This window comes from Cephus cinctus, unplaced genomic scaffold (genome assembly GCF_000341935.2).
Source record: "Cephus cinctus unplaced genomic scaffold, Ccin1 Ccin1_scaffold0238, whole genome shotgun sequence".
Lineage (NCBI taxonomy): Eukaryota > Metazoa > Arthropoda > Insecta > Hymenoptera > Cephidae > Cephus > Cephus cinctus.
Genome location: NW_014332954.1, coordinates 43,387 through 70,478, shown reverse-complemented (window position 1 = coordinate 70,478; position 27,092 = coordinate 43,387). Strand labels below are relative to the sequence as shown.

Below are 27,092 nucleotides of genomic sequence, written 5' to 3'. Positions count from 1 at the left end.
AGCGTGTATATAACATATTGGTATCGCGTACAGTGGTGGTTAGTATGTCCTTCCGTTAAGTCTAGTATACATTAACGTACTATGCAAGCGACAAATACCATATTGGCATCAGGGACATAAGCAGCATGCGTGTCGTCGTCTTGAGAATCAAATGTAAAATGTTGAATAGAGAAAATGAAATAAAAAGATGAAAAGGAAACGGCGCGTTTCTAATCAGCTGCAACAAAATTGCCGGAGGGAATACACATTGAACGATTATCTTTTAACCATAGCACAGTTTCGATTCAATCGAGTCGATACGAGCTGATCGATTGTGAACGAATAATAAGAATTGGTACCTGGAGGCCTCGATTGTCGTATGACAGACCTCTTTGTATATTCCGCCTTGTGACTTTATGATTTTGTGACTTTGCGACTTTAGGCTGACAAGACGTTACGTTAGGTGTATCACGTATTAAAACGAATGGGATTACACGTGTTAGAGTTATACATAATTGCTTACACGGTGACATGCCGAATATGGACTATATTCTTTTTGAGTTCAAAGTTCATTGATCGAACTTACAGTCGGTTTGAACTATCCACTGGCTTGTTTTATTTAATTGAATTTTTTAATTACTGCAAAGCAATACTACAGCTGGGAAATAATCCACTGATCGTACGAGATCGTGTAATTCCGGTACAGTTCATAACAGCAAATTGATCCTCTAGAAAATGGAGAATTAGCTTAAGAAATCAATAAGGGAGACTGTTTCTTGCCTGTTTCTTGCGAAATTTTGCCAGTCGAACGAATCGCATTGCGAATCACTAAGAGAGATCAGCGACGGGATATTTCGCGCAAATGTCAATTGGCCAAGAGTCATGAAACGTTCCTTGCAAATCCTTGGAAGGGTGGAAAGAAAATGAAAGTGAGGAGAGAAGCGCAAGCGGAAGAAGAGATGAAAATCAGAAAATTAGAATAAAAAAGGGATTTAATGAAAAAAAAAAAAAATGATGAAAAACCGGATTCCACGTTTTTAAATATATTCAAAGACATCCGTCATCTTTGTTCACGATTATATTCCCACCCGTGGCAGAACAAACTTAAAATTATAATTATGATAAAAAGTTCAAGTAATCCCTGCTCGCAATTATCAATTCCCACACGACCCCAATAGAAATGACTATGTACATTTCCACATGTGCCACATATCAATTGTCATACTACTAACCATAGAGAACCCCATGGAAACACTATACTCATAATCCGTTCGATCCGATAACCATGTAAATGTTATTAACACTCCAGTATGAAAGTCTACAACCCTCCAAAAAAATACCCACCCCCCTAACAGATTCGAATCAATAATAGTAGGCAGTCGTGTCTCTTCCGCATCGCATAAGGCGCGGCGTATGTTGCTATCATAGATCCACAATAGTGCACAAATACTTCCCACGTGTTCAACGATGTTCCATAGATAATAACTAGACTCGCTTAAAGTCGTTTCCGTACGCACGAATTAATTGCACACCGTCCGGTTAATTCAATCGGCATTTTCCTCGAGTGAAAATTACAATAGGAACAAAGTGCATCGTAACTTCGTAACAAAGTGCACAGTGCAAATGTCTATCCATATAGCGAACGAAGACTTTATGAGGCACTCAATTAAAACTAATGATATGCGCGCGATAATCAGGTAGACACTATAAATATGGTGCACAGGTAGTGTTAGGTAAAAAAAAAAAAAAACAAAGAATTCTCACATGTATGCGCGAATGACTATGCAACTACAGGTCGGTGCATTCTACGTATACCTAAAATGCCAAATAATTCATATTACATAAAAAGCAGTAATAAGGTGCGTGTACAATAAACAGTCTCGTGCGTTGGTTGGGTTACTTGTTACTGGTTACCAGGGAGTGGGTGAGAACGGCCAGGTGCTGTATAACGAACATAAAACAAAACCCCATTGTGAGAACAATGGTGATACTGAAAAGCCCTGTAGGCGTGCGCGGCATTAGCGCAGCCGAGAAAATCGTCCCTATTAATTTAATCGATCGATTAAAGGTGTCTGGTGCCGCCTCATTTGTCCTTATGAAACTTTTAGTTCCAAGCATCCTTTATTTAAAAACTTCAACATTCTATGCGTTATTATTATTAATAACGTTAAAAAAGAGCAAGTAATAGTTTTACTTGTTAAACCAAAAAAAAAATCTATGTAGATTTTCTATCAATAATTTGTTATATCAGTACAAGCTAAACACGCGAGATAATTATAAATCTTACATAGAAATCGTGTTCTATTATTCAGCCAGGCCTGCCAGCTGCTCTAGGAACAAGTATCAACAATTTTGTGAATGTATACGGTAAGATATACGTGTATTTTATGCATGAGAGCAATACCGATCCCTCGTGTATATTCTTCACCTAGAGAACCAGCATGATAATAATGCTAATACCATAGTGATATAGGATAGGATAGGGATATACTAATATCGGTAACAGGATCACGATCTAAGATAAGATCATGAAGATCGCGCATGAGGATCTACAAGTCTTTTGAGATCAGCTGCGAAATTGATTTACCAACAAATCCTATTCTTGTAACTGCGAAGGATATTATCCGATTGCAAAGAACCAGTGAAATTGAATCGATGCTCCTTGACGATAACGATATACCGCGAGTAAAAAGGTTGCGTTGTACTCATAAGTGATAATTGCATTAATTACGGCGTTTCTTAAATTTCCCTACATCCCTGTGTACAAGAATTTAATTCGCGTAGGTAAAAATCGATATATTATATGTATAGGGTGTCCTTGTTGTAGCGAAAGGAATTTTACTAATCCGTTACTTGAGACTGTGTATGTTATTTGATACTTGATCAAAGCTTTTTTCTTATCTTGCACTATGAGAGTCGAATTACTTTGCAGGAATCCTGCTAGATAGACATTGAACGAAGAAGTAGCAGAAGGCGAGTAAATTTGATGATAAAAAAGAATGTAATACCTTGCTGGACAGACGAGATGCAAGCGTTTCTATGTGACATTGCCACTCTAATGCACGTAGAAACAAGAGGTGCCAGCGACGTTCTAACGAACTGGCTACTCTTAGTGCATGTTGCTGTTGTTGTTGCTGCTGCTGCTGCTGTATTTGCTGCTGTTGATCTTCTTGCTGCTGTTGCACAGCCAAAGCCACTTTCTCGCTCAGCTTCACCACCGAGCTCACTATCCTACCGTGAGCCTCGATATCTCTTTGCAGTACCTAGAATGGATAATCACAAGCATAGAGTATATCGCAGCGATAGCCGATATTTAATTATCTATTTAGTTGGACAAAAAATGTATTGCATTCGCCGAGTAACGACTCTGACATAAATCAATAGGACGTTAGAAAATCATATCAGTTGATAGAATTCTCGCGGTTAATAAATTACCCGTGTAACTTTCTTTATACTTAAGAACAATCAATAATCACTGCTATCGATAACACCCGCAATCTTCCAGTTGATCGGGACACATCGATGCACCGTGCCATGCGGTCGGAATAATCGCGGATGCAATTATTCAGAGTGCAAAAATTACATAGACTCCTATATTACAATAGGGAGAGCACGTAATCGACGTATATGCGGATAATCGCAGTACAGTGCATCCAATATAAAGATATGAACGAGAGGGTTGATTTCTCCTTCAGAAAATAAAACGTCGTTACCCTCGTTGCATGTGCATTTTGAACCGCAAACTACGAGTGCATCGTCGAGTCGGGAGACTGGAGAGAAAAAAGAAAAGGCCGGGTTCGTTATGCGCGGCACGCGCCGCAGCACGAGGCCGTGGGAAAGCACGCAACCAGTTTTACGCGTAACGCGTATGTAGATGCGTGACGTATATTATTCGAACGGAAAAAGAAAACGGAAAGACCAGGCAAGGGAGAAAGAACAGAGTCCTAAGCGTTCTGAGCGTCCTGAGCGTCCTGGGCTAACCATACGATGGGATAGGTTCTTCACATCAATAAATCCTAATTCGACTCAAGTGCACCGAAACTTCCGGTCGGACGAAGAGACGAGGCGTGAATCAAGCGAATCAGCGTCATTCCGAACAATGATTCTATCGGTCGGTCAGTGACTGTTATTATCTTATTATCACAAGCCTTCTCGTAAAACCTCATTGACATAATCAGAAATGAAATCAGCTATGAAATTATATTTTACGGGACCAATACGTTCTATATATGAAACAACGTATAAGTACAGCAAGGTTCACCACGTGGTAACGTATTTGCTTTCACGTTGAATAATGTCAAAGGCACGTTCACCGGCTACGAGACATTCATCCGGCCACGTGGCAATGCGCCAGCATCAACGTATATCCACATAAAGAACATATATGCACTATTAACACTGTGACGCGCGTATACGTAGTTTCGTGTATTATACGTGTACGACGCAGTACGCGTGTCGAATCAGTGAGTGACGTGGGATCATTGTACGAGAGCAGAAAAGACGACAAAAGCAGGATATCCGACGATTTTAGAAATTTCATTCCGCTTTCAGTTTCTTAGCTCTAACATGAATGTGTCGTGTATACTTTGTAAGGTACTATACATTTACATATACCTAGTAGAATGTTTGGGTACCCGGTTATACGGGCCGTATAAACAATTTCCAACAGCAGTGACTCAAGAAGCCCGTAATAACGTAATATTAGACGAGTCAGTGGCAACGACCGACGCACGTGTTCTAATCCCGTTGTTAACATTCGCATGAATATCATTGCTGTACAATGATATGTATATTGTTGTATAACGCTAAATCGCTATATATTGAAATGCATTAAATCGCCTACTGAAAATCCCATGACAACATTCGTATTAGAAGAATGCAAGGTAAATCTAAACGATTTCCGGGCACGCGATCCAGCCGCAAAGATGGCAGTCAACCTTAATATCCAACATCCGCGATCAGTGAAGTTTATGGTAAAGCACACTTATACGTATAAAGATTACGAAGGCTTCGATAGTACCGGCCGTCAGTCGTAACGTAATCATAGAATATCGAAAGGTGGCTGCATTCAGGCCGACTAATAGTAAACAGCGCATCTGAACGTAATGGCAAAGTAGTGAATAGTAACGTGGGATCCCTCTTACCCGCAATCAATGAGAACGTACACTGAAGATTGCAATAATAACACGGCAGCTGTAAACTCAATGTAATGGAGTAACAGTAATGCAAATTTTCATGCTCGTCAGTCATAGAAGCACGGATCGATGTTAACGGTAAGAAATCCAGCATTTTATCGCTCTAATTTAACTTCACGGCATTAATATCTTACTCATATACCACGCGAGAATAAAATCATCGAGAAATAACGTAAATCCTACTCAATGATGCCAACGGCAATATTGACCCAATAACAGCGTACAAAATAATCACTTATAGTCCTACAAAAATTTCATAACTCTGCATCGATACATTCTTCAATCCAATATCAACAATTGATTTCAGTAACAAGCATTTCAATTTCATCCAATAAATGAAATTGCACGTAATTTACGAAAGTACGATATATCTATATCAGTATTGTATTGCGTATGCATTGCTGCGAGGCGGCTATTATCGAATTGTTTCTTCCTGTTATCAACGTTGCAATAGCGAGCAATGGCAATAAATCGGGAATCGATTACGCTTTCATTTTACATGAGACTCGCCGCGCTTGGCTGACGTGAATAGATCATCGTCGATAGATCCATCGTTAGCCATTACTAAGTATCGGTAACCGGGTTACTTGATAGGATATTATTAACCTCCTCCGCAAGAAGGTACGGGATAAGGTAGAAAGGTAGAAAGGTAGAAAACGAATAACAAATAAAGAAGCTTCAAAAGTCGAAGGCAAAAGCAGCAACGGCAGCTACTTAACTGTACTGTAACTCAGTGAGAATGGAATAAGGATAAGCTTAGAAAATTCTAGGTACAAGACCACGTTAACTAAGAGTAGTCAAGCAAGCCTTGACTAACTCTACCTACCTACCTACCAACCTACGTACCTACCTCTCCTATCTCTACTAGCTATGTAGCTACCCGGGTAGACTATAGGTTAGATACCTTGATAGATGGGTAAAGTAAACCCCCCAACATCGACTAGTAGGCATCCATTAGCTGCCGGAAAAAAATGGAAACAGAATGGAATAAAAAGGGAACGCAAGCATGAAATAAATACGTGGTGAAGTTTCGAAACGTCTGAAAGTTAAGCTTCGAAAGGACTTTTGGTGCGCAGTCAGATAGGACTAGTAAATGTCCAGGACATTGTCACTGGATTTGTATAGATATACAATCTGCAGGATCATCAAATGAAACACGTAAGGTAATACCGTGACGGCAATGCCGGCAACTAGTAGTGGTTATCAAGCAGGTGAATAGGAAATGGAAATAGTAGACTATCGTATTACCATAAAAGGATCTCGGGTTACGAATTTTGAATAGAAATAACCAAAATACGTGACCGAGGTAGGTGAAATGAATTCTTGACGAAGGAAACTGCGCAAGTTCAAATTTTCAAGAAAATTAAATCAAGCAAGAGAACCTTCGAGCGTAAGTATCAAAAAAGTACCAGAAAAGTAGTATTAGGATCTTTGGCAATCTTTCTATATATATATAATTAATGAATTTTAGCCTTTTCTACCGCTAGCTACATCGTGAACGCTCCTTAAGATAATTAATTACTACCGTTGCGTGAGTAACAGTGATCATCGGCACTGGCCTAAAGCGGAATAGGAAAAGAATGGAAGTGAGTAGAAAAGATAAGAATAGATCAGAATAGATTACAACACAATAAAAGAGAGCAGGGCCAACGTACTCCGCACGGTGGTCCTAATCGATTTCACGTTGGGAGAGCACGGGGGATGAATTTGTACATACTCCGAAATAAATTCACTCGGAGTTACTAGGAGCCAGTGGAGGCTGCTCGCGAGTAACAGATTGCGAGTAATAATAAGGTGTCGGATAAGCTGGTAATGGTAATGCCAGTTTGCGGTTAAGATCTTGTATTCCTGTTCGTCTTAACTTCTCTTGAGCGAGAAGAAGCCAGCTTGGAGGTGAATTCAGGTCAATGGCTCAAATGAGCGCCTCGTTGTGAGTCTTGGGTCTTACCGTATAATCTGCTACTTATCGAGTTTCCGTAATACGTGTTAAACATCGTTCAAAGAATGACCCGAGTGACATAAAGTTCTTCCATCCTGCTTTACTTACAACGATTGCTATTCGATTCTGAAGTGCATTGTGAGAAACTTAATCCTAACTCGTTCCTTTCGGTTTTTCTTGCTTGTTTTTTTATTTTTTTATTTTTTATTTTTTATTTTTTGTACTAACTTTTACTTTGTAACTCCGAAGAAATACGCAAGAAAAGTGAACAAAGATTTTCGATTCATCGAAACTCGAACTGAGTGGTTCAGCCATAGGACGATTAGAAGGATCAGATGTAATTGGAGAAGTCTACTATGTGTATATGCAATTGTAACAATGTCCATTAATTGTGGATAATAATTATGAGCTAATTATGCAATTCAATGATGACAGATCGACTCGTAAGTCATCCTTCATGCAGATGCAACAGTGCATGAAGGATTCAGTGCATCGCGGTGGCTGTTTTACACGAGCCAACGGGAGGGTGCAGTCGTCCCGATACTGCAAGGAGCAATGCACTTGGCTGCAGTCGGACGCCTATAGCTTAAGGCGAGTGACGCCGCGACGGCACATTCTCACAGTATGCACTCCGAGGCCGGAATAGTCGATAGAGGGCAGCCCAAGGTGATCCGGTACACCATGAGAGTAGAATTCAACCCATAAATTATCATCGTCGTCAAATCGTGGGTGTGATTAAACACTCGCGTGTTTTGGATTATATAATTCCAAATTCTAAGAAACAATTACAATATTTGAAATAAAGATTTATCTTTCGCCCAAAGATTTATTTGCATGTTTTATTAGGACTGTCTCTTTGCATTCATTTTTTTAGGATAAGTCAATTTTTTTAATCAAGGACCTCCTTCTAAAATTGTAAGACTAATAATCATTTCCAGCAATTATTTTTTTTTCTTTCAGAGAATCGAAGATTACGTCGGTAAATCATTTAAATCAGAATGGAGAGAACGGTTCTTCAAATTGTTCCACGTGTATACGATATGTAACATGTATCACGCTACATACTGCTGTTCTACTATAGATTAGCTATAGGGGCCAGACAAACTTAACACGAACTCTCATTAATCTCCGAGTTGCGTAATGCAAGTGTAATGATTGTTTTTTGCTAGATTTTTATTTTTCTTCTTACCTGTGGCACTTATTACGCCAAAAAAATAATTGTCTGGCTAGTATGCGAAATCAGTTAATTCGAAATTACAAGGACTTATCAAATCACGTGTAAATTGGACACTTAATAATACCTAATGGTGTTTAATAACAGTGCCTTTTATTAGGCGCACCATGTACAATTTCAGGTAAAATATATTGAAACGTAAAGCAATAGCAGTCAATACTGCAATTCCAGTACAGACAGTCAGACCCAATTGCATTGGCAATGTATTTACCAACTTCCGAGCTGAGAACTGCATTTTAGCATATGCATCCGACAGAAGCATAAATCAATGCGAGTTTGATATACTATAAGACGCAATGCATTTCCGTTAACTGTCAGTGTCGCGTTGCAACGATATTTCGAAAGTGCAACGGGCAACGATTTGCGTTGCAGTTGCAGTTGGAATCCGCGAGGAGCCGGCTATCCTTCATTGAGCTAAGATAACGTAAATCACTGCACCGCCACGAGAAAATCGCTTGACATTTCTTCCAATACGCAAAAGCGTCATTTTTCACGAATTTATCGAACCGCAACGGACTTTCTTTTTCGACATTTGTTCCCCTGAATTTCGCGTAACTTTATTTTCGTGCGATTTTGCGACTGCGGGCACATGCGAAGCACAACAGCTGTGAGTTGTAAATTTTTTAATTTTTTTTTTATTACAAGTATATGTGTAGGTAGGTTACTTGAGGTTACGTCGGTTTCTCATACAGAAATCGTTAGAAAAAGCATAGATCATTCATGTATCAAAGGTCGACTGAATTAACCCTTTCGAAATTAACTGGAACCGACCCTTGGGCATACAAGTAACCTTTTCATCGAAGTTCCAAGTTAATATAAGATAAAGTAAAGCGAAAAACAAAAAAGAAGCCAAATAACTTGTTCGTAGTTTTTGAAAGTTCGAGATACATGGATTAAAAAGTTATGCAAACAAAGAATTACTTTATGATGCATTAAATAAAAATAATGTATTTATGATTTTTAAAACATTTTAAGCTAACCCCCGCCGATAACCCATACACTCTTTTATTCGACAGATTAAGTTTCGTGAAGAATTATATATTTTTTAAAATCCCGAAATAGAAATATATATATATATATATATGTTTTTAATTCTTGTACAAATCGATCCTGTCAACCCTCTCTCTGCCGTAGCAATTTTATCGTGTAAACCGGACCTAAAACCCATAACGTCCCTCCCTCACAGACAGACAGGAAGCCAGAACAATGTCTAACGAATCGCAACGGGCGAGGATTTCTCATGAGTAAAGAAACAAGCGTGACGTAACTTCATATATTCAATAATTTCCGCCACTTTTAGACGCGGGAATTATGAAACTACACCGTGAACCTCAAACGATGCCGAAAGACGCAAAACAAGCCTCCAACCTCGAGTTATGAAATGTGTATCTAAAAATTGTACGCTACTAGAAAGCAATACCCGTGTCTTCGGCAGAGTAAAAATTTATTCTTCGGACACATCTCGTGACATGTAAGTGCATCTGCAGCAGCCCTTTCCCCCAGATCCTAATGACAGTTTATATGTGACCAAAATCCCGAAGTGATTGCGTCATCATAGATCTTATTTTAACCCCAGATAATCAGCCTGCATAGAATTCAGCCGCACGAGAGCTTCAGCCTAAACAAAGAGGACACTGCAACCAGAATGCATTTGCCCGGCATAATAAAATTCAATGGCGACGGAGACATTTGTATTCCTGTCAATATAGGGCTATTTCAAGCACGATCGACTCCGGTGAATTTCAATGGAAACACCCTGTAGCATATATGCCACTGTGAAACTGCATCCCTTCATGCAGCCCCATAATTGATTACACTTTCTTTTTTACCCTTATGCAACGCGGAATTCCCCACCCCAGTGCACATGGCGAGGATCATCGTGATGCACATGCGGGACACATTAGCCCAGAACTTCTCAACTCGATATAGTGTACAGTCAATTTCAAAAGCACTATAACCACTACAGAACCTTTTAAAAGTGCAGGCCGCTCAGAATGAAAGACCCTAATGACAGCTGCACTCGTGATAAAACCAGAAGAGCATATAGTCAAATTCTTCAATCGGATATCAGCTATTTTACTGTGAATAAAGTGTATACTACACTATAGATAACACGCGCGACTATCCGAAATGCTATAGTCTGTTTAGGATCACTTTACAGTAACGTGTGTTGATAGTGCTCTCATCTAAACTGACTTTATTCCTGCCCACCATGAGAATCGAAACACATGCTGGTCGTAGCAACGATCGCCATGGTTCTCATGATCGTTTTTTTAATTCTATTTTTTTCTCCTTTTATATTCCTTTTACAGACTAACCCAGTGACGGCACACAGAGAGAATCGCCCTAGCCTCCAAATTAAGTCAGCGTCCTATTCGCATGAAAAAGGTCCGCAAGATGGTCCATCGGCCTCGCAAAAATAGCCGAATTAAAACAAAAAAAAAACATACAAATGAGATGTTTGTCAGTCACAATGTTCTGTTAAATTTTTGCAATAAACGTTTATTAATAAAATTGGAGATCAGCATTAACAACATTTTATCAGTTTTGAATGACTCGAAGAGACGTTGAGAATTCAATTGGTATTTTCTGTCCATATATTGCCAACACTCATGTCCTTCCTTAATAATAACCTTTTATTAGAAAATTGTACAAAATAATATAATTAACAAGCGTCTCATTCGTGCGCTTTTCAAATGTTAACCCATTATCGTGGTTATTTTCACAAAACTGATGCGCCACCCTCGGGACATTCCTGAACTAAATAAAAGTAAAGATTCAACGATCGCTGTCAAAATTTATCTACGGAACCAAACAAAGAAAAATTTAGGCCACGTGCTCCATATGCATATATGTATTATCTACATTTACATACTGGGTTAAATCGTTGGCATCCGGTCAAGTTTCGCCGAAAGATAGAAAGGACAATATATACCAAAAACCCACATACCTACTCAGTGACAAATTAATGAACGTTTATTAATAATCCGCGACAGTGAGATAATCTGATACAATATGACTTTCTTGTCTATCGCCTGAATAAAAAAAAAATATTGAACGAGATATCCAATGCATTCTGCGTTATCTCTCGCGTGACCCGTTAGATTAAATCTAAATGATTGATGGTAGAAAACAAAATTACTGGAGACAATGTTAATTTAATTATTAATCGATACGCGACATCATACGAAACATCAGAATTATGGTCGATCACGTGGGAGAACCAGTATTTAGAAATAAATATTTTACTTGCTCTTACCATTCACGTAATTATATTATAGATGATCGTTCTCAATTGATTCCTCGCTGTGTGGGAATGCGTCAAAAGATCGAAAACCATGAAGAAACAAAAAAACTGACTACACTAAATAATATCATGTAACGGTCAACGACCTCACAATAAATAACCCATCGATAGGCTTAATACGCCTAGTACGTATTGATCCTGTTTCTAGGAAAAGTGGAAACAACCAAAGAGAGTCCCCTTTGTACTATTTTCCACCTGGTAGAATTAGTATAGTGTAGTCGAGTATAGTATACAAAAAGGGCACACAATCGCATCCTGCTGCGCACGCGGCTTTACTACCCCCTTAAACCTAGCACAGTATATTCCGCATAGGAGTAAAGCAATTATGGCATGACTCTACGAAACTATGAATTATTCACTAGAATATATTGATGTTATCTATGTGGTTTATTCATAGTCGCTCGACAATACTATAACCAGTACGTATATGTAGTCGCAATTGAAGCTACATGCTGATACTAATTATCTACGAAATACAGTAGCTATTCGAAAAATACAATTGTACTGTATCTATTAGGTTTGCAGGTATTTCTTGCCATGGTAAAAATAAAAACTGTATTAAGCGACGTATAGAATACGGCGCGAAATTTGAATCGACGAATTGAAAAAAAAATGGGGCTCGCAGTGCATCGGGTAAGCTAGAATAATTGGGAAGACCGTTATGGAGTAATTGATTTAGAATAAATAATAATAACAAACTATTTGGAATTTACTCGGCAGTGAAAAGGTACCGAGCTAGTCCACTGCAATGAGAATTAAAAGATCATAAAACTCACGGAGAGCGCTGGACTATGTAAGACTATCCGATGTCTAGCATTATAATAAGTAGACCATAATTCACGCTCGACTCCACCATCAGATAACTGCTTGTTCTATGGTTCTACAGTATTTTCATGGCTACCCGATATTCGCACTTGCACAAAGCCTCATGAGGTATATATGTTTTATAAACACATGATAATTATGTATATTAGAAAGCACTGCTTTTAATATTCCGTCGCTTTTTTGAGTGCGGCAAAACATTTCAGTCAGGCTATCGTGAACGAAAATTAGACTGTACAAAATGGACACTGGAGAAGCTGAGTCCCAGCGCTTTGGGAGACCTTGAAGGCATCTGTAGGCGTAGGACCCTTTTTTAAGGGCCGCCAGGAATTTCTTATTCAAATTGAACGAAACTCAGGAGCGTAACCCCTTCCCCCGGCACCCCGGCTGTGCTAGATAACCTGTTCCAGGGGTCCATACCTTGTTTCAAAAGTATTCTAAAAAATCTCGCAGCACTACTAAACGTCTAAGGATGAGTAAACTAAATAATTGTTCCACTGTTTTTCTGGTAATAATAAAAGTAATTTTTTTGAATTGATGGATAAAAGGATAAAAGTGTCTGGCATGTTATGATCAACCAGTATCTATCCGTGTATTATTGGTCAGCAGGTCAGCCGGGTTGTATTTTCTCCGCCAAATATGGCAACACGCAACTGAAACTGCATCCCAAGAGCAGCAGCACCTCCAAATGGGGATACAATAAGTCACACTTCAACGTCACGCAAGCGGCAGTACCGAACGCTTCAGCAATTTTCACGGAAATCCCATAACCGCCATTGTTTCCGCTTGTTAAGTCGAATTCGCCAAAGGTTTTACGATTCTCCCGTAATTTTTCTACCCAGACCGCCAGTAGAAAGTCGTAATACGAAGGAGAAATGAAGTCGAGGATAACTCGATTCTAAGTCGTATTTGTCAGAAAACCGCACAGCCGTCCAGCGACTGAGTTTCGGTACGTAGAATTGCATTGCACTGCATTGCATTACACTGCACCAAATGCAACAAAGTGCCTCCGATTCTTGGAAAGTTGCGCGTGCGCATAATCAGCTCAATAAACAATATGCCAAAGACTCAACGAAATGATACAAAGCATTTCAAAAACGTGTGTCGAAAAAAAAAAAGTGTTACTCCCCTTTACAAAAGGCGTATTCCGCGGTTGTTACTTTGGAAAGTGGGAGGCAGAATTAATGGGAGAAAATAGGAGGTAAAAGAACACAAGAAGAAAAAAGTTATACACAACCTAATTGTAAGAATTCTTTCGCTGAAAGGAGCGTTTGGCAATCTTCATGAGTCACAATCAGCGAGCGAGTAGTCGACACGAGGACGCGACCTAAGTATAGCTCGTCCAGGAAGAGCAACAAGATGTCTACTTCCTCGAATCGAGGTTAACGCGCGGGCTCGCCCTCAACTTTTCGCAATCGCGTGCCCATTTATTTATTACCTTTTTTTTAACCATTGTTTTCCTCCAATTTGCTCATTTCTTGTCCCTCCTTCCTCCTCGCTACAAATTGCCATTACGGATCCCTTTACGAAATCGAATGGGAGTAGTTACTTGATAATAAAAATATTAAATAACAAAAAAAAACTGTTTACGTAAGAATTTCGACGAGGTTCGTTTAACTGCCTCTCGGAATAGCGAAACGCTCGCGCAATTACGAGGGACGTATTCCAATAATAATTCAATATGTATCCGTTATCATGTACCCATATACGGTTACTCACAGTGATACGTGCATTCTCTTATCACAGCAAACGCATCGCTTTATTATCACTGACAACTATAAAGGAACGAGTTAACGATAAAGCTTATCGAATCGCAGCGAGATTTAAGAACCTCGCCTGGTGATATACAATGGAAAATAACACGAACAGTCAGTACAGGTAAAACAGAAAATGTTCAAACCATGTACAGTGATTTGTAAAACGGCGGGACTCAAAAATATGACTGATTACTGTCCATGCTAGATAAGCCAATAAATAATTAAGCCTTTGGACGACGCTGACGCCATGTGGCCCAACATCGTTTATTTTGCGATTTGCCGGTTAGATTTGCATAAAAATTGATACCTTAAAATTCTTTGGGTCAAAATGTCAACATTCGAAATAATAGACGACATATAACGGTGCAAAATATGTATGAATATAAACAAAGCTGTCAGATCTTGAAAGTAGGAGATCATCAGCAGCAACGCTTTAAATAGTTTCAGGACACCATATCTGGTACGCCATTTTGAAATTTGACATTTTAACCTCGAACTCTTATTCAGTGACCCAAAAAACCCCTAGATTCGAGTTGTCATTCAAATCCAACTACTTTCTTTTTCTTGCCCACCACAGTACACAAAGTCAAAAATCTCTCTGGCATTAAAGAGTAACAGTACAGTATACGCCAGGTAGTATTGGAACCACGAAAAGTACACTCACCGAAACTCGCACCCAAAAAAAATAATAAATAAATCCTTATCACCTTCCAACGCTCACAGCAGTATGCTTACCTGAAACATAAAGAAAAGAAGACATTCAAATAAACTACTGTTTACAAAAAATGTAAAAAAAAAAACTAGTTTATTCAGAAGAAATTAGATATGCCGGTGTAGCAAGCAAAATGTTTTTTCAAATTTCCCAACTCTGACCTTAGTCGCACAAAACGCATGTGGTCACAGACATAGCGTTTTCGGGCGTCTCTTTTTTTCTCCTTCTTCAACTCTTTCTCTCTTTTTACGTCCTACACAGCAAGTGACGTCAGCCACCGAGCCCTGGTGGCTGCTCCACGCGTTATAAACCCTCTTTGAACGAGCTCAATTAGTCCCCATTCCATCCTCGACCTCAAGTACCATTACTTTACCATTTGTAATGTTCCTCCAGAGTCCACGGGGCATGGTCAACTATTAAGTATGTATATACAGTAGTATTCGACTACTAAGTCCAAGTACACATACTCGCCCGTTTATTAATTCTGATCTAAAGTTATACGGGCATCTATTCAGAGTCTGGTCCCAGAGACGTATGTATGTGTAAATGACAAAATATAAAATAGAAATAGACAAAGGCAGACTACTAGATGGTAAGCACTACTAGATGATATGTGTAATGTCGCCTCAGTGTATGAATAATAGATATTCCTCAAAAGTGAGAGTATACGAGGTGTCATGGAGAATAAGTACTACTGTTTGACAGTGAATATTGGTAAAAAAAAATATGACCAATGTGAATTACCGTTAAATTGTGCATTAACGCGAAGGACATTTTGAGGACTATCTCTTCATTTTCGAGATTTGTAGTTTGGCCAATGAGTACAATTACGTGAGGGACGACGTGGAGTTTAATTTGAATGTAATAGGACAGTAAGGACGAGCAACGTGGTTCGTCAATAACGCCAAGACTAAACTCTGTGTTCTCCGATGCTCCTCGTGTATCGCCGTGCGAATTATTTCACGTGAAGATCGTCCGAAACGAGATTTTAGAATAACGTGAGAGGTGTGATGCGTCTGTATTAATAATGCCGTTTTCCGTGCGGTTTGAAGTAAGATGCAGAAAATGAAGAAAAAAGAAGGAACTGACGAAAAACGGTAAAGAGACAAAATTTGAAAGAGATTTACAAAAGTTGGATATTTATCGCGGGATAGAAAATGGGGAAAATTAGTTATCCTGACGCATTAAAGACTGAACGAAAAAAAATCAAGCTTACAGTCACTCAATAAATATCGCCATAGATGCAATCGTCAAAATGGACGTGTAACTAATAACATTGAAAATGGACAAAAAAACGACTTCTATCTCACCGAAAGTTAGTTTTACACTAATAACTCAAGAAGCGGAATAAAAGAGCGATAGAAAAAAGTCATCCCCACCACGCATGAAAAACGTTATAAATGAACACTTGAATCCTAAATTCGACGATGGCGACGCTCATCGGCGGCCTTCTTAAATATAGGAATGGGAAGCAGCGCGTGAAGCATTTTTTTCCCTCTTCGTCAGTCTCCCTCGACAGAGCGAAATATCGTTAAAAAATTCGAAATGGCTCCCGCAGAGTGACTATATTTAATTTAACCCGTAAGAAAGAAGTCCTCGCTCCGCGTGCGGAGCGTCCAAAAAATTACGCTTGTTCCGAGTCATCATCGGTCATCATCGTGAAAGATCGAACTGGTCCGAAGCCACCCGAGTCTTCTTCATCGCCTAACGGAATTTCGCAACTGGAGTTTGTGCATTCTGCGTTGCACCTGCCGATGTGGTAAAGTGGTCGATATGCGTTTTTTTTTTCCAGTTTTTTTTTTATATTACTTCTTTGCTTTTCCCTTCTTTCCCCTTGCGCAAAATATAACTGCGGAGACCAAGAAGAGACGCGCGCGCGCGCGCGCGCGCGCGTGTGTGTGTGTGTGAGAGAGAGAGAGAGAGAGAGAGAGAGCGCGAAACGGAGACACAAAGAAACCTGGGATGTGTAATATAAATTGATACTCGAGCGTAACGGTTGCACTCTTTTGCCGGTCGTTTCGATTACTCGTAAATATGGATACCGTAATGGCAATGATTGACTGAGGTCTAACGCTCATTGCGCGAGGTAGATATTGATCTTGAAAAGTTATAGATAAAAATGAAAATCACTCTTTTCAAATTAAGGAAAAATTTGAACCTGTCAGACTGTTTATATTACATATACAACAAAATTCAAAATTTGATGTTTTAATGGTGGGGCACCTGTGTTGGTATTCAGTCATTGGCAAAAGGGTCGAGTATCACGTAGCTTCCTGAATTACTCAATGCCTGTTTCTCAGTCGAGCGGTCTACGAGAATTAATGCATAATGGGAAAAGATAAAAGGAAAAAATGTATTTTAAGTTAACCGTAGACGAGTATTTTATTACTGTCGTCATAGAATGCATTGTTACTACAAAGTTGCTGAAACATGTTCCGTGTAAATTTTTAATAAATAATTATTGAAAGTATATATACGCGAGAGATTTGAATCAATTTGAACTTTGAACAAATCCCACTGAAGACCACGTGACCAGTCGCATGATGTCTTCACAACGTTTTATCAACAATTAGTCTGCAAATCTAAAAGTATTCATAATGAACGCGTAGTACAATAATAAATTATATATTGTTTTGTCTGCCACAGCAAACGTCTATACTACATTAGTTTACAGATTATCTCCCACGTCTCTCGACATACGTCATAAAAGCATAATATCACGGCACGTATCGGCAACTCTGATTACAGACTCGAAATCCAATACTATCCTGGCAATCAAGTACTAATTGAATATAATATAAAAATATAAGAAACAAACTTCGATGGTAACACTGATGCGATGCTGGAAACTAATTAACGTGAAAATATTAATAGTGAAATGTTAAAAAGTAATAATATCAATAAAACTGCAAGAAGGACAGTCCTAAAATATGTGAGAGGGTCCCCGAGCCAAAGTCACTGATAGAAGATTCAGAAAAGTATAGCAGAGACAGTAAATTTACGTGTAAAGTCAATTGCCAAATTAGAAAAGTCCCCTCATACTTATGAAACAGCATATAGTGTTATTTATGTGCACGAGGAGAGGAAGTGGTGTCCTGCGGAAGACCGAATGACGCTTCGAGGATTTGGAGATAATCCTTCTAGAGAATTCCGCGTCACGATTATGCATTTCAAAGTAGAAACCGTGAACTCGGTAAAGTGAAGAAAAATAAAAAGAAAACGAAGGAAGCACATTAGTTCTAGTCAAACGCAACGAGGAAGAGCTTTTTTGTTGTGATACAAAACACGAGCACCTAGCGCGCAAGATTGAAAATAAATAAATTAGTGTGGCAAAGATTAACAAAAAAAAAGAACACGAGAAAAGATTTTTAAAGAAAAAGTTCCTTCTCCAGCGAAGTTACCTTGGCTTGGCAAAGGCTCCATACGTGACTGTGACAACGATATATTCCAGGAGATTCTGCACGCCTTAATACGGCTAATGTATACTGAAATATGCTGACGAAGATCTAAAGGGGGCGGGAAATTTAAAAAGAAAAAAAAAAAATGAAAAACCTCCGTAGCGAAATCTCGGAACATCAACGAACCCTCTATTCAGCTGTCTTTAGTCTCCTTCGCCAACGTTAATGAAAGTACCGTATGTACCAGGAGAACCGCAGAATCGTATAACGTATAACATAGCTTCGGTCCGATTTCCAACGCAGCGAAACGTTATGCATCTCAAAGCAATAATTGCGATGGGGCCCGAGACGAGAGAAATTACCGTGGCGCGCGCGCGCGCTCACTGTAATTTCTAACGCGCTAATCCGCAAATCGGTATTTTCGCGATTTCTCCACGAGACGCGCCTTTATATTCTGTTGTCGTTAGTCGGGCTATGGATCATCGAGAGAGCTATCGATTCGATTGAGATAATTATTCCCGATTCACCGATGCACTTCGATTATTAGAATCAAAATCATACCCATTTATACCTATAACTATCTCCTTTTTATTTTAATCCTACAGTAGTTAGGCCACGAAGCTATTGCCAATAGGAATAGTATCGATCGCCTTATCGCTGACTATCTCCGATTGACAGTCAACAATGATAAGATATACTAGGTTAGTCAATTGCATGGTAGCCAAAAAAAATCAATGATATAACAATGTAAAATAACTTATGTGGCGTTTTTAGAGATTAAATTGAAATTCTCGTGAGACTTCCGTCGCCTTGTAAATGAGAGCGAAGCCCAATTTCGCGGCGATCCGTCGCCACCGAATGAGTTATAAATAGGCCCTTAGGTCGTCGCCGTCCACGTTCTCTACCCGCCGTCGTACAAATCGTTTCTTTCCTGTGCGGCTTTCTCGCGGAACGTAACTATACACATAACGTGAGCGCAGCCGAGTGAATATAAGCCTTTCCTGCGGTGTCCTCGTGTACATTCAAAATAGTACTTCCGGTCCTGACTTCGCGCGGCAAAACATAAAAACAGATATTTCTCAGACCCGAGAACCGCCACGTGCGCGCGCACGTACACGGCGATTGGCGAAACCGGAGTCAGACAATTTTTCATTTTTCAAACAGTCCAAGGTTCCGACTGTAAAATCTTTCTCGATACGTCGTTTGTATATTTTGGTCGTTTACAATGCACGAGCGGACGCCGCGATGGGCTGAGCTGAGTAAGTAAACGAAAACTCGGCGCGCACGTCATCTGGTGTCGATTTAAGAGTAGAAGAGAGTGAACAGAGAAACATGGAAAACGAGTGTTGAAATGTTAACAGCGCGTATGAGAAACACGAGAAACAGGAATAATTGTTTTTAAGAGACAAAGACTGTGCTTGGAGCGAGTGGCGGGAAAATGGGGAAATTTGAAAATAGAACGAGACGCGCCAGAGGAATCTTCTGGGAAACTCTTCCATTTCCGTTCGAATTTCCAAGAAAACTGTTTTTTTTGCACTAAAAACAGATTTAAATAGATGCAACACCGTGAGGATAGAGACGACGTCGCTCTCCGAGTGTTCGAAGGTATTCTTGGCGCTGGCACCGCAGGGAGAATGAGAGAAATGGTGAGAGAGAGGAAGAAAGCGAACAGCAGACATTTTCCTTTTGCATTGTCGAAATAGTGCACCCTGTTATTCTAGTATGTCCTCCACGAAAGTACCAAGCACCAAGATGCAATTACACTTTGAGCATCCACCCAAGTGGACTTTGAAAGTACGGCTAAAGAATCCATAGAAAAGTCACGTAGGACACTCTACGATGCTCCGCAATATCCCAACAATCAGAATAACATGGACGGTAAAAAAATCTAAGAAAAATAATTACAACACGATCCTGATCATTATAATAACCACAAAACAAGATCAGAGTCCAGTGACGTGTACATATCAACTCCTCCCAACTAAATAAGACCAATAAGAAAGGAGACTGCGTAATAATTATCCTCGTAGAAATTAACCACGTGGTTCCATAATGCCTGATAAAGACTCTCATGACTTGCAGTCCGCTTTCCAGCATAGCCCGATTCAAAATGGCCTTCGAGCGCAGCCAGGATCCTTTCGAACCACAGCCACTATATGACCACCATAGCCATCCTCAGAACAGACAGGATTCCCTAGACCCTCGAAAATTATTTACTGTGCCACACGAAAAATCCCTAGCATTGTGTAACGCATTCTTGTTGCAGAATCCGCAGCAGTAAAAGTAGTGCTACTGGTTTCGAACAACCAGCAACCAATCGTTCAGTCGACTCACCAAGTGAGGATGCACTGTGCACGTATTCAGGTAGAAGCCGAGTCGAGTAAGAACGGAGGCCGTAGCCAGCAGGGCTCAGGTCAGTAGTTCTTCGAAAGGGACGCTTAAGGAGATAAAGACTCCCAAACGCAACGGATTGGTCCAGAATTTTAGAGGATGCTGATCCGATGCACGCTGGATGATTACTCAGACTGCGATTCGGAGTCTGCACTATTTTTAAGACGAAAAGAATTTCCGTTCTCTTCGGTATTATAAGCTAGTTCTCTTAGCAATGGAACTGTAAGGGACTTATTACTTTCACGTTCATTTAATAATTTGTATTAATTGGCACTGTCACTCGCGTCGCAACCGTCCGTCAAGGCACTCTGTGATTAGTTTACTAATTAATTAATACTCGTCAATTTTCGACATACAGAAATAAATACATATAATACCCGTTAGCAATCGTGTCGGATCGGTTCGTTTACTGATACCTGTTTAGTATCGCGTAGGGGGAAAAACGAATATTGTTCGTTAAATTCGAAGAGTAAACGCCATATGATCCACCATGAGCCGTGGAACGGCGAACTCTGCCGAAGCCGGCGAGATTCCACCGCGGCACTGCCCGCCGAACGCCGGTCTTCGGGAAAGATCGGCCAAGATCGCCGTCAAACAAAAGAGACTAGGGACCAATCGGTTTCCCCCACTCTGATCGGTGTATTTTCCCCCACCACTACTACGTCATCAGCCCAGACCCAACAGGCAGACTGGATGGCAGCGTCTTTCGTCTTTCGTATTTCTCCCTTGCAGCGAGTAGCTCTGCACGCACAACTGCATTCGAGTATCTAGACGCATTATAAATACGTGCATGCACAACTGCATAAGTGGGCGCGGATCTTCAGTATGCACTGTACTATATATACGTAGCGGTATACAATTTTCAGATGATTCCAAATAACGTAAGTATAGTTTTGCCTCTGGGTATATATATTTATATGTATTATACATTTACGTATAACGACGTATTCATTTATATTATTCTTAAAACTATTATTAGCAGTTACAATGCATTATCCGTGGATGCCGGTACCACTTTCTAGGAGGGTTTACTTTAATTTGAACTGGGACAGGTGTTTAGTTTAGGTAACGTGTTTCGGAGCGGCACGCAACAGATGGGTTGATATCATTACTTATGCTGGGGTCAGGCTGAGTGCACGTGTCATTCAAACATGTCAATGGCGGCACATATGAAAGCTGAGGGAAAAAAGAATACTTGATACCCGGAATAAAGTAGTGCCTATGGTACTCTATATATAATGGAAAGTGTAGCAACTTGTAGGGCATACGGAAGCTAGTTGTAGAATTTAAGAAAATTTTAAATATACCACGATGCATAAAAACCCTTCAAGATTATTGCATTATGGATAAAAGTGTATTTCTTGGCGACAATAATTTGACATTTTATTTTTATTTTCATCAAACGTGATGTTACTTTTTACCACAATATGAGACAACGGGACTGGGGCAAATTGTAACAATAAGCTATGTGTTACACTTAACCAATATAAGAGCAATAAGCATAAACGAACGTTAGGGAAAAAACTGAGGTTAGCTGCGACAGCGTTACAACTTGCCCCAATCGCATGTTGCTTCTTACCCAAAATTTTCTACTAAATAAATCTCGGAAATAAATACTTATGTGACGTGCAACTGTTGGTGAGACGAGGATGCGTGGAAGCCTCACGATCGTCTTTAACTTTGACACGACAATTCTATCTCTTTCGTTCTACAAGATAGACGATGTTACAACGTCCCCTGTTACAACTAGCCCTTACTATTTTTAATGATTTTCTTACTCGTAGTATACGTAGCAGAGCACTTTGGCACGTGACAGCCTTATCAATCGTTCTTATCTAAAGAAGTAATGTTACTAAGAGTACGAGCGGCACAGCAGCTGTACCGTTTGGTTAACCTTAATCCAGCTGATCAGCTCCTTTGGGAAGAATCGTCCAATCAAATTTTACCGAATCGTATCGTATCGACCTCAGGGTACAGAGAGAGCGAGGGGAGAATAGAAGAGAAAGAGAACGACGTGACAGCCTCTGCTTGTCACGGAGCACGCATTGTGTCGATAATTGACAATAGTCAGATGTTCTCACTGTACTTCTTTTCCGCCTATAAACGCTGCACACATTGGATCGACTGATTATCTGTTCTCTTGGCTGTGTAACACGCGTGAAAGTTTGGGCAGTGTTAAATTTTAGCACTATTGCATCTTCTCAAATATTCAAAATCTGCGGTGGAAATTGAAATGATAAAAAAAAGTCAATAAAAAAAAAGTATCAATCGAAAGTATGGGCCTAGAGAAACTTTCACGGCATAACGTTGTGCCGTAATGCAACGGCGTGATCGAATGCTAAGCTTCGGAATTACCGTAACAAGATCATAATTGCTCTACAGTGTACTGCACGGCATTCTGTATACAAAAGCTTGTTACAATTGTAACGTAAAATAATCTAAATTATAAAATTTTAAATAATCATGAGTATGCGTTAAAAAAAGAGAAAATTAAAAATTAAAACAGGTCCCTGGTAACCAGTGCTGTACACACTATACCTACGTGCCTATAAGGATCCGTGCAGTATGAGTGACACGCTTTTTCCGGATGTGAGATCAGAGAAAGGATTACAATTACCGGGCAACAAATCAATTCCACGTTGCAAGTTTACTAAGGTCCGCGGCGGACGTCACTTGCCATACCAAAGTTTGGAATCTTCAAATAGAAAAGAAGAAGCATGGAATGACCAATTAAAAATAAATCAACGGTACGAAAGGAAAGGCTTACACGCCTCGGACTGTACTGAATTACCTAAATGATTGTGAGATGGAAAAATAAATACAACGAAATCTATTAAGAGTCTCACGAGAAACGCAACGCGTGATGAACTCCTCGTTGCGAAATCATCAATCACCAACGATAACTTCATTAAACTTTCATTCAAAATTTCAGATGAGTATCTACGGATGGTGAACACGACGTATCCTCCGGCTACGATCTGGCCTGTCGTATCAAAGCTTGTGTTGCATATGTCTTTCGGAATAATCAGGGATACCAACGATACATGTGCATATATGTATATATTATATATAGATATATACTGTTAAAGTATAGATATAGTAATACATCCTGAGGAAATTTTTCTCTCTTCATGCGGTCCAGGACGCGTCTGTCAGGTCTGCCAACCTTCTTTCTTCGCTGTCAACCTCTTCAGTCTAATACGTCCTATCCTATCGTATCCTCAAGAAACAGATGGACTTTCACTCCGTGAAGAACTCGCTAACCGACTGAACCGTGAAGAACCATCGAGATCTCCTTAGGACACGTTAACGGTCCTACCACTTGGGGTGGTTAGGCTGTTATGGGAGATGAGGAAGAAGAGGGGAGAAAAAGGAGGACATTTTTTGTTGTTATACACTCGGTACACGTCATTTTTCGAACGTCTAAGCACGCTCCTTATTCCTGTTGCAAATGATGCTTTTGAGCAGAGAGAAAATAAATGTCTGACGTCCAGCGGACTGGAGGCTCTCAGAGAGGATCAATTAATAAGTAAAAATCTCTAGTTTAATAATAAAGGAGCACTGTTCTACGAAAATAATGATGCAAAGATATGTGTATATATATATATATATATATATATAGATAGCGATGCTTCAATTGCTACTTTATTTACAACTGGAGCATTGTACGGTATCCGATGAGAAAATAATGATGCAAAGATATGTGTACGTCCAGCGGACTGGAGGCTCTCAGAGAGGATCAATTAATAAGTAAAAATCTCTAGTTTAATAATAAAGGAGCACTGTTCTACGAAAATAATGATGCAAAGATATGTGTATATATATATATATATATATATAGATAGCGATGCTTCAATTGCTACTTTATTTACAACTGGAGCATTGTACGGTATCCGATGACCGATCTGTGTACTTTTTCCTTTTTTATTATTTTGCTTTGTTGAGAAGGTCCACTTTTGAAGAAGGAGACCTCTGACAAGACTCGTGTCTCCTGCTGTCCAGTGAATAAGATTAATTAATGCCGAGTGACGTAGTCTCACTGAAATAGTGATGATTCGCAAGAGACTTTCTGAAACCAATACTAGCTTTTGCGTTTTTTGCATTTCTCTCTTTTATTATTTCAGTCTTTTCTAATTGACGCATGACTAACGGACTTGTTTTGCTTGCTACGCGACAGGTCTTATCTAATACCTATTGTTTATTCGAGGCTGGCAGACAAAATAATGAACTCAATTTATTCCCGACGGAATATCCCGTTCTCATTTAAGTCACAACAATTAGAACTAGTTCTCATGAAAATAGAGAATTCGCCCGCGGCTTCGCATCTTCGCTCCAGAGGCCACAAGAAACAATACGCGTCCTGAAAACGGCGTCGAAATAATTTCTATCATCCTCGCTGACTCAGCGGACCACGCCAAGTAATTACTGTTAATTAATCGACAGAAACAATTATCGCAAATGCATGGAAAGAAATAACGCTTAGATAAGCCAATCCTCTAGCACCAAAGGAATAAAAAAGCTATACTTTCTAAAAACGCATCAACGAAGATTTGCGTAGTTTTGAAAATTGAAAAAACAGAAAACAAGAAAAGACAAATTCAAGCAGACATAAAGATCTGCGGAGTCTGCGCGAGCGTACGTTGCCTCGCGAGATACGGCAAAGGAAATGTAATTGTAAACCTGAAGGAATAATTGTTCCTGGAAATAAAGTGTGCTTCGATGAGGCTACTGAGGTCTCTTGCAACTCACAAGGCATTCAAGTGCCACTCTTGTCTGTACGTACTAGAGTGCAATGCTTGTGCACGTGAAACAAGCAATTTACTAACGAAGAAGCGAGAGAAGGCGGATGGGAGTGAAAAGGGGCTGAGGGACGAAGATTCGCTTGCTCGACCTAGTGCCCCTAGTGCTGGGACTTTTCTGGTTGCCGGTTCACCAGGAGAAGCGGTACCGTCGCCAGACAGGACATACGGAGTGACGTATACACTGTTACAAGCGACACCAAATATACTACAGGTCGCCTCAGGCGTGTAATTGAGATCTCAATTCTGATTAGCCATCATTACTATCCACGAAGAACTCGAGGAATTCATAAGGACACTGAACATAAGGCTGTATAGGTGGATTTAGATATTGGAGACGCTAGACTAGAAAGTATTCCTGTGATGATCATTGGCTAATGAAACTGTTTCTTAATTGACGCTGTAGAATAAGGAAAAAGAGCGAATGAGCTAAGTGATTAAGCGAGGGTTGTTACTTTTGATAAATGCCTAGAGAAATCTAGGGACTTTCGAGTGCTAGCCACCGCAGCAACGGCGGAGCCACTAACGAGCCAACCGCAGGAAAATTACACTATTAAAGTATCTCGTTTGACTTTTCCACGAGTCTGAAAAGGAGCGACTATTTCCACTTTGACGATAGTCTCTACTCTCTTGTTTTCTTTATCTTTTTTTCTTGGTCGAAAAGCAACAGTACGCACGATCGCCGTAAAATGTTCACGTGAAACCCGCGTTAAATGGTCACCAACGCGTTGCGAATGAGGATCAAGAGAATTTCTAGTTGAAAAGGCCCCCCAAATATTTTCCGTTATCTTGGAAGAAATTCTTGGATTAAGAAAATAAAGAAAAAGACAAACGGAATGACTAAGCACAGATACAGCACGATGCATTCAGTGGCGAAAGAGAGTCACGGAAAAATATCCCGGCTTTTTCTTGCCAATCGAACAAGAGAACAAAAACAAGGCTGGTGAAAAAAAAAAGAAACGATCAAGATGAGGAAAAAGCGAAATCCCTAGTCGGTCACGATCGGCTTGACTTTCGTAATCAACTTCGTAGGTACAGAAGAAGGTGGAAGGATAGTGCACAAAACTATATAGTTCATATGCTATGGTATATAGGTATATAGTCAGTACGTTGAAAGCTCGATAGGTTCCGATAGATACCAGCGCAACTAAACGTGTTCGGGTTTTTTTTTCAATTTTTTCTCTCTACCCGATCGGATCGTGATCGAGGAGATCGCGGATAAACTCGAGATCGACCAAGGACAATGGAAAGCGTCTATACGTGTCACGGTGCTCGCATTTCGTGAACGAGAGTAACAGCGAACGTGGTATAGATCCAGAATACACTATACATATACACGAAAGTTTATATAGTATGTATATGTATATAGATGAAATTACCAGGAAGAATCGGATACGCTGAGATCGGTAGAAGATCGGCGGATCGATCGTGTAAAATAAATTAATAGATGCTCCTAATAAAAATGACGAATTGAGTATGGCAAGTTCCTGGAAGAGTTATTACTGAGACTCTTGTTCCGATTTCATTGCATTTTATTATTCTTATTTTTTTTTTTTTTT

The 27,092-nt window shown here is 39.8% G+C and overlaps 1 protein-coding gene across 2 annotated transcripts in view; it reads right to left on the bottom strand.

Moving 5' to 3' along the window:
- Window positions 1-27,092, bottom strand: part of LOC107265729 — a 100,898-nt gene that overhangs the window by 39,203 nt on the left and 34,603 nt on the right. Inside the window, exon 9 of one of the 2 annotated variants that reach the window (XM_025082989.1) lies at window positions 2,988-3,242. The exons of the other annotated variant lie outside the window; for it this stretch is intronic. Within the exon in view, the coding sequence (XP_024938757.1) occupies window positions 2,988-3,242 (255 nt within the window). The remainder of the gene's footprint in view (window positions 1-2,987; window positions 3,243-27,092) is intronic. 2 annotated transcript variants of the gene reach the window in all.